This window comes from Acartia tonsa, chromosome 11, assembly GCF_053477335.1.
Source record: "Acartia tonsa isolate MP-2025a chromosome 11, ASM5347733v1, whole genome shotgun sequence".
Lineage (NCBI taxonomy): Eukaryota > Metazoa > Arthropoda > Copepoda > Calanoida > Acartiidae > Acartia > Acartia tonsa.
Window position 1 is genome coordinate 10,045,616 of NC_137270.1, and position 9,298 is coordinate 10,054,913.

The 9,298-nt window shown below is 32.3% G+C and overlaps 1 protein-coding gene across 1 annotated transcript; it reads left to right on the forward strand.

Moving 5' to 3' along the window:
* Positions 1-7,885, forward strand: LOC145330994 (uncharacterized). Its single transcript, XM_080175584.1, has 9 exons — positions 1-374; positions 492-861; positions 1,127-1,284; positions 2,432-2,539; positions 2,861-2,943; positions 3,487-3,570; positions 4,513-6,481; positions 6,867-7,017; positions 7,270-7,885. Exons 1-9 carry the CDS (start codon positions 63-65, stop codon positions 7,464-7,466), a joined length of 3,432 nt encoding a protein of 1,143 aa, XP_080031710.1. The 5' UTR covers positions 1-62; the 3' UTR covers positions 7,467-7,885.
* Positions 7,886-9,298: the final 1,413 nt, after the last annotated feature.

The following is a 9,298-nucleotide window of genomic DNA, read 5'->3' on the forward strand; positions in this document are numbered from 1 at the left end:
AATACTTAAAACATAATTTAACCAGACATGCTTCTACCATTGGAGTTTCCAAACCAGTCCCAATGCCTGTTCCAGCTCCCATTATAGCTTCTGTGTCTGCTCCATTGCCAGACAAAAAGACAGACACAAATAGTTTCAGTAGCACTAAAATTAAAATAGAGCTGGACAGTGATAATACATCTACAACAAAGAAAGTTATTGAGACAAAGGATAAATCTGAACCTTTGAATGACTGCTATGTCAAGTCTGAGGAAAGTAATAAACCAAAAGACAGGTTAAAATCTCTATCTGCAGTTCTTCCTAAGCCAGTTAGTGCACCTTTATCTCTACCAAAACCTGTGAAAGCAGCTGCTCCGAGTTCTTCTTTGTCAAAGGTACAAAAATTATTAGAAAAATTATATTTCAAAAATCTTGTTTTGAAATTGTTTTCTTAATATTTTATTATTTATAAGAAGCTTATGTAAATCTTTAATGAATAAATTTTTAAATAGGTTACTCCTAATCAAGGCCCTCCAATGGCCATTGTGAGACCTGGCGTTCATGCAAGGCTATCAATAGATCCCTCATCACAATTTCCAAGTTTTGGCATAAACACTGCTGTTCCACCTCCATGTCTAAACCAACCCCCACCATTTATCCCTAGTGTACCCCCTCCTGTAATTCCAAATGTGTACAGACCATCACCAAACATCCATAATCCACCTGGCACATTTCCTGTGGTTCCAGATAAACAGAAACTCACGTCATTAGAAAAGAAACCTGAAGAAGAAAAAATAGAAATACCAAAGCCTGAATTGTTTTTAAACAAGGATCAAAGCTATCAGAACTTTTTTGATAAAAACAAAGATTACATTTTTATAGGTAATGCCTTGAGTTATTCATAATAATTTTTTGACATTCTAAAATAAAAATTTGGGGTGGTGAAAAAAATTAACTCTCCTTTAAGGTGAAATTTGACTAAAACCCCATATTTACATTCAACTGCCCGCCTCCCCCCCCCCCCCCCCCCAAACAAAAATTGAATAGCTTTGAAGTCCTTGGTTTTTGTTAAGGTTATGAAATATTAAAGTGGAGAAAAGGGCTACTGCAACTATTCATGGCTAAAATTTAAAATTAAAATGTTTAGGTTTGGAATATATTGTTGAAATAGAGGTGTCTGGCAATCCTACTAATATATACTCATGTCGCCTGTGTAACAGTATGTTCAATGAGAAAGGAGAACAGTCAAGCATTGAAAAGTTGAGATATCATCTTTTAACATTCTCTCATAGATGTAAATATTTGGTAAGCTTTTATCTACATTATAATTTCATCACATTTTATCTAATTTTGAGGACAATAAAAAATGACAATTTAACAATTTCATTGCTTTCAAATATTGGTTTATTTAGTTAGCTACTAATTTACTCAAATATATAGGGTTAAAAATTTCTTTGTTAATTAAACTAGGACAACATGCATTAAAGGGAATCCAAATAAACCAGACAGTTGGACAATATTGGTTGAATTTAATATTTCAATTACTGAAAAACAGGATACACTTAATATGTACATACGTAGATTTTAATACTTGATTATGGAGATCCTTATCTTATAAGATTATACTTAGGTAATATTCCTAGAAATCAATATTCAAAAGAATTAGTTAATAAAACTATTTCTATTTTATGCTTTCTAAATTGTACCTTACTGTTGCAAGAATCATCATGAAAAGTTTGAAATCCATGTGACAATTATAACGTACTTAAATTTACAAGATACAGACGGACATAACCAAAATATAGAAAGCTTCGCTTTTAATTGATGAAAATAAATAAAAAACTGCAGTTTTATTTCTTTCTGCGTATGGTTGGCCAGCAATAATGTCCGCCAACATCGAGGACACGCTCCAGTCTAAAGGGCTACGTCTGTACCTGGCCATACGCGCAGGACACCTGCCACAAGTATATTATTCGTATTATTATAATGATTTTATTCGAAGTAGTCCAATGAATTATGATGGAAATAAATAAAGCCATCAATATATTTAAAATGTTAATAATATTGTAAAATAAACTGTCTAGTAACTCGATTGGCGGAGTGTCCAAAGATCGGGGTAGTTGTATGATCTTATGGTTAATAAATGATTTTGATTTTTTTGATTTTGATTTTTCGAATTTTTTAAAGAGATAATACAAAAAAATCGTATTCCTTTTCTACCCCTGAGATATATTTCACTTTTTTGTCAAGAAAGCTAAAAAAAGTAATGGGAATAAGGAGTATATCCCCACCCCTTAAAAAAAATAATAAAATGTTTGACGTCTGTGTATTTATTGTTTGTAACTTTAACTATTATTGATTGAGACAAAGTGTATTGTTCCAATAATACGATTGTTGTAAATGAAACCTTACAGTAATGAAATAAAACTAGGTATATTTTTTTATAATTTAGAAGAAGCATTTCCCCATAATATCTGAACACAAATTGAAGGGCAACACGCCTGAAACTACAATCACAAAAATAGCCAAAACTGTTGAATGGATATACGGAAGAATGAAGGTTTGATTTTAACTTTTGCAATATTTTTCCCCAACATAAATTAGACATAAAAAAAAGTATGGTTTTCCAATGCTTATTTTTTAATTTATACCTTTTGGGATCTTGCCTGCGAAAGGAAGACAAGCCCTTCTAAAAAGTTTAAACAAAACTTAAATAATGGCTTAGCAACTATTAGTTATTTCAATACCACTAAACAAATATCTGAAGGCCTACAGTGTCAATTTTAAAGAGGGGAGGGGGGGCATCACAGTAAACTTTTTAGTAAAAATTATTGGCAAGCTTTACTGTAAAAGAGCCTAATCTATAATTTTTGTTGTTTAGGCTCGTGTTGTAGCAAGCAAAGCTCACTTCAAATCAAACTTAGTCGATATTGATGCTGCCATCAAACAGGGAGAACATTTTGTGTAAGTATTAACCATAAAATAACCCTATAATGGGATGAAAATTGAGTAAAATTATAAAGAGTTATCCTGTTAGAAATTGTGCTAGTATGCGGGATTTATTCAAAATTGCTAAAACTCGACATAACTAAGTAATCTTTGCATTTTCCCCCTTCATTTTTCGGTATTGTCCTCTTGGGATTTTTTTTCAATTTTGAAAATCTTGGTAACCCCCCCCCCCCCCCCTCAACAAAACTATAACTTTTTACAATAAGGTTAGGTTAGGATATAGACTAGGTGGCCGGGCGCCCGCAGTTAGGCAGGCTAGGAGGCCGAGCGCCGCGGCCATAGTCATAGAGTACAAAAATTTTCAAAATTGAAAAAAAAATCCTAAGAGAATAATACTGAAAAATTAAGGGGGGAAATGCAAAGATTAGGTAGTCATGTTGAGTTTTAGCAATTTTGAATAGTTATCTCGTATACTAGCACAATTTTAAACCATAGATTACTTAGCAATAATTGCATAAGTGTGAAATTTAAATAATAATAAATGCTTCTCATTTTTAGAGAATGTCAAGAAATTGTGGACATTGTGTTAAAAAATCAACCTTTACCGGAAAAAAGAGCATCTCTTTTCGGTGCTAGTTACAGGTAATATATTAATTGTTTTCAATGGTAGTTTTATAATTAAATTGTTATATCCCTTAAAGGAAGCCGCCTGGGTTGGCAATCCGAATCCGGGATCTGGAATATGAAATCCGCCCAATTTTTGGTCAATTTTGGAATCCGAATCCGAAATCCGTTTTTTAATAGCGGATTCGGATTCTTAATTGGAAGGCTAGAATCAGCGTCTTGAGTTTTTCTTTCAACTCCCCCTTTTTGAAAGCAAAGATTATCATCATTTTATATAATATCTTTTAAAATCTGGTTCGATTCTCAGAAGTTAATTATAGAGAACACCAAGAACATTAATTTTTAGGACATATGTAGCACTTAATTTTTTTTAATTAAAAAAAATAAGCCTTTTAAAATATTGCTAGAATCCGGAATCCGAATCCGGAATCCGCCAAAAATAAGAATCCGGAATCCGCGGGAATCCGCCATTTTTTGGACGGATTCTTGTAAGAATCCGAATCCGGTCCAAAAATTTGACGGATTGCCATCCCTACTTCAAACATTTACGTTGGCAAAGTTATTTGATTAAATCTGTTATCATAAATGAAATTGTAATGGATCAAATTATTTTCAAATTTCTTAAGGGGACGACGACTTTTAGGGTCTTCTCTATTAGAAAATTTTATTTTAATAGATATCACTTTGATAATTTGTTATATTAAATGTTATTTTATAACTGCAAAAAACTAGTTTTCGCTCAACTTAACCCTTAACCATTACAAAATATGATTTATCAATAAAGATACTCAGTATTTTGTTAATTGACCCATATGCTGTTATTGTTATCCACATAGAAATCAATCAAGAAAGTATTTTTAACGAGAAAAAAATATGGCATAATTTTCTCTAAATGGGATTTTCCCCCTTGATCATCAAAGTCTAATAGATTCTTGATAAATACATGTTTTCTGTTTTTAGGACCATTTCCGATAAAACCGAAGAAAATAATGTATCAACAATCAATTCTGATATTATCAAGAAAGAATCTGCTGTGGAAATTTCTGGTGAAAATGCTGACACTCCGTCAAACACTGCAACTAAATCTGAAATCTATGAAGATGGTTTAGGCAATAAAGATTCAAATACTGTTAAATCTGAAAAAGTTGCAATGAAGAAGGAAAATCAGGAGGATTTAGACACACTGTCCGACATTTCTCTTGAAGATATTCCAAAACAGAATGAACTTGATGACAACAATGATGTCGACAAACAAAACACTGAAAATAAAAGAGTTGAAACTGACGAATTTCAAAATCTTAGCAGAGAAGAAAGACATCTCAAGTATAAAATGGAAAGAAAAGAGAGGTATGAAACATTTATAGCAGAAGTAGATGCCATGAATTCAGCTATGGACAAAGCCAAAGAAGATCTAATTGAAAATCCAACAGAACACCCTGATTATTCCAAAGAATGGGCAATCTTTTACAAGACCAAGGCTAAGGATCTTGAAATGAAAGGTTTGGGTGTTAAACAAGCATGGATCATGCACTGGTCCACATATTTTGAAACAGAATACAGTAAACGTCGCCAAGCTGCTAGGACAAGATTGATGAGAAAGCATAAACTACTTCAAAGGGACATTGAGGAGTTTGCATCTGATGGAAAGAAAGACGAAAATCCTACTGTTGAAACTGATCTTAGTCCAATCAGTGACAAAGAAGATGATATTGAGGAAAAGTCAATTGAGCAAATTGAAAGAAAAAGATATTCTCCTCTACGACGATCAGCAAGTCCTTGGGAGGAAGAGGAATTTGGTGGGAAGCCTAAGAACAAATCTAATACCAGTACACCAGTCAAGGATGAATGGAGTCCAATTGGAGGACTTTATGGAAAAAGATTGCCTGACATGACAGATAAAAATACATACAATTCACCTAAAGCAAGGGAAGTTTCTCCTTTTTCAGCAAGAATGCATCAAGTATATAGATCTCCAACGAGTCTAAGAAACAGTGACAGCTTCTGTAACCCATCTGCATCAAGTCCAAGTCCCCAAAGCCAAAAAAGAAAACTATCACCCTTTTCAGAGCGAGAAGCTAAGCTAGGAAGAATTAGCAGTCCTCCCAGAGACACAGAGGAAGACAAAAGATCAAATATATCTGGCAGCAATGAAATCAATGTATTGGCAACCTTAAGGCTTATGTCTGCTATTGATCAGGCAGGATTCATTTCAGAGTTTAGCCGTTCAATTGATGAACAGTTGGCCATTGCCATTGGCAAGGAGAATCAAGAGCAAGGATCAAGCTTTTCAATGATAAATACCAAAGATTGCTTTAAACTTTTTACTCTTACTAGAAAGAAAGTGCAGTCATTATTAAGAGATCCAAATATAACTCTGAAAGAAAGTGAAATTAGAGTTTTAAGAATAATTCTTGATAATCTCATAATATTCTTTCAGCGCACTTCTCTCACAGAAGAAGACATTGCTGAAAAACCTGCATCTAAACCTGGGGCTAATCCCCAACAACCTGATGATAAATCTATTAAGCTTGCCGTTGCCCAAGCCATCCACAAGCATTTATCATCTCAAGGTAAAACTGTGTCTGACACTGAATTTAAGCAACTTGTTGAGGCAGAGTTTAGTAGAATCAAAAACCAAATGGCTATTGATGGACAAAAATTATCTGCCACCTCACAACCCTCGTCAAGTCAATCACAAAGTTTGAATCCATCACGTAAGTCTGCATCACCATTACGAAATCTCTCAAGACCTTTGGGATCAGCTACATCTATCCCAACAATGCCATATCAGTCTAATATGAACACGTCAAGATTATCGCCAGGAGCAATGAATCCTTCAAGACCGTTCCCAACAGCCCAAAATCCTTCAAGACCTTCACCAGAGGCAACTGGAGCTTGGTATGGTGACAGGCCTGGAGCATCTCTGACAAGGAATACATTGTTTACTTCTATACCAACTATAATATAAAGGTTCACTGCTTGCCTCAGTTTTTTTTAATATACCTATATGAGTAATATTTTAAATATTTTGGGTTTAATATAAATCTAACTTTTGTTCCATATTTTTTCTGTCCATTTTACCCTTTTCTTGACTGGTAGGATGTTGTTGGGTAAATCTTACTTTTATCTTATCTTTATGTTTTGGTCAATCCTTTTTAAGAAGTTATTAGATATAAGTGGATTGGGTTGTTATTTTTTCTGAGGCCATTATTCTAGCAGAAGTTTACTTTATGCCTTGCTTGACTTACAGACACAAATAATAGAGTTAAAAGACAAAAAAAAAATTTAAGATTTTTTTACAATGTAAAAATTGCAGGAGGTCAAATTCTCCAATGGCAGGACCATCTCATGCCTCTAGTCATTATCCCGCACATGGTTATAATTCTGGAGTACCTGGAGCATCCAGACATGATTCTGGTTTATCTGGCCCCGTTCCTGGTCCCTCCAGGCCAGCTTACAATCCAGGTGAATTTTATTAGTTTATTAGTTTTTAAAATTTCTACGTTTAAAGATTTATTAACAATATTACCCATGCATCTAAGGTTTTCAGATAAGTTCAGATATAATGTAAATGTAATTAGAGTTAAATAGTTTTTAAAAGGCATTAAACTAGTTTTACAGTTAGTGATATTGTAGCTGACAGGAATACATTACATCTCATAATTTATCTTAAGACATCTAATAATTTTAGGCCACAGTTTGTAAATATTTTTCTAGGCATCCCAGAACCCGAAGAGGAGATGGAAGAAGATGACTTTATTGAGTTCACTGATGAAGAATTAATCTCTCTGCTTACAAACTTCAAGACCCTGGAACCTTTGGAGCAAAAGGATTTGATTCAACATATGAAAAAGTTAGAAAAAAAGAATCCTGACAGGGTGAAAAGGCTGAAAGAAGCCATGCACAAAAAATAAAGGAAACAAAAGTTTTTATAATTGATTTTAAAAACCTCTTAAAGTAGGTATGTTTATAAACCTTGCTTATGAATTATTTTTTGTTATTGTTTTTGGTTATGATTTGCTTTGTTTACTTATTTAATGTATGAATATTTGTTATTCAAGAAACTTAAATTTATTGCACTTATGGTTTTTTATTTATGCATTTTAACTACCTACTTATATCACACATAAGAAAGATTTTTGTAGTTGTTCTTAATAAATTTTTAGCTTTATTTACTTTTTCAAGCATTAATTTTGATTATATTTTCTTTATTCTTTTTAAATTCTGTACATTCCATTTGTTACTTCAATCATTGTTTAAATTAAATTTTCAGTATTTAGTTATTTTTTGTAAATTTTGTTATGTTAATAAATACACATTCACTTATAAAAAATGAACAGTTTCAAAGTTACTCTTCAAGATTATTATTTAGGTCTGCCTGTTAGTCATTCAGTTTGTCCAAAGAGACTGAGATCTTTAATCACATTTCCTTAAATGTAAATTTTATAATTACTATTTAACAGTAAAAAAAAATCGCTCTCTTTAGCTGGACCTTAATGTAAATGTTGAATGCATTTTCAACACCGGGACAAATATATTAATAGAAAGCATAACAATTTTAACCAACCAATCTTTTGAGCTTGCAATTCTAAATTATATTTGGTTTACATATTTAGCAAGGTAGACAGTCAGATTGGTGTAGATGTACAAACTCTAAATATGTATAAAAGCGCTGCAGTATAAGAAATATCGTGACATCGTTTTGTTCTAATTTGACCTAAACTATTGATTTTATGGTTAAGTCATGGGGGACAAAATTACAAGTTTTTATGAAAATTGGACTCAGATATTTTGAACTTTAAATTATCAAAGCGAAGCAACTCATCAGTTATAGGTTTATTGCTTGATTTGGTTGAATGCTTGTAAGCTTCGCTCTTCAATGATCTTATTTCGCTTATCACATGGTGTCTTATGAGCCTAATTGTTACAGGAATGATCATATAGAAATTATGGTATATGGGCAACCGCATCTTTGAATTGATATCAAAATACCTTTTTATAAATTATGTTTAAAAAGGACAGACTTATTTAGTTTCAATTATAAGATTTGTTATGATTTCTGTTATAGGAATCATCAAGATAAGTTTGTAATATACAAATAACTTTCAGAAAACCTCCAATCCCGACGTATAGCATAATCCTTATTGTAGAAAAGCTTCGCTTTAATAAAGCATTAATTAGCGGGCTATTCATGGATATTGTGTTCATTAATACTTAATCTTTTTCTTGTAAGTAGTATTTGATAGGTAATTTGTTTTATGATTAATAAAAAATACCAGAAAACATTACTTTACGCAGGTGCTAAGACAAAATTATTTAAAATATAATGTGAAGATTTGTTTTTTTTTGATAGCGCAGTCTAAATAATTAGGGCAAATCCAAGTATTTCCACGGTAGATTTCATAGAAAAATCATATGTTTTTCTACGTAGCTAGGTACATTGAGCGCTATTCGATTGTCTATGAGCTTAAACTATAATATATAACTTCAATATTCTATTAAACATTATGTGATTTTACATAAAGTAACTGAAGTAACTGTTGAGCAGTAATAACCTCCCACCCTTATTTTTAAAATAAATTGAGAATGAGGGAAGGGGGATTATGCCTAACATTAGGGTAGATATTTTTAAAACAAGACAAATAAAATAATTTGAGATTTCAACTAAATATTCAAGATTAGTTTTAATGCCATAAACTTGACAACAAAGAGTTAAGGGCCCTAACAACTAAAATTTACAACTTTT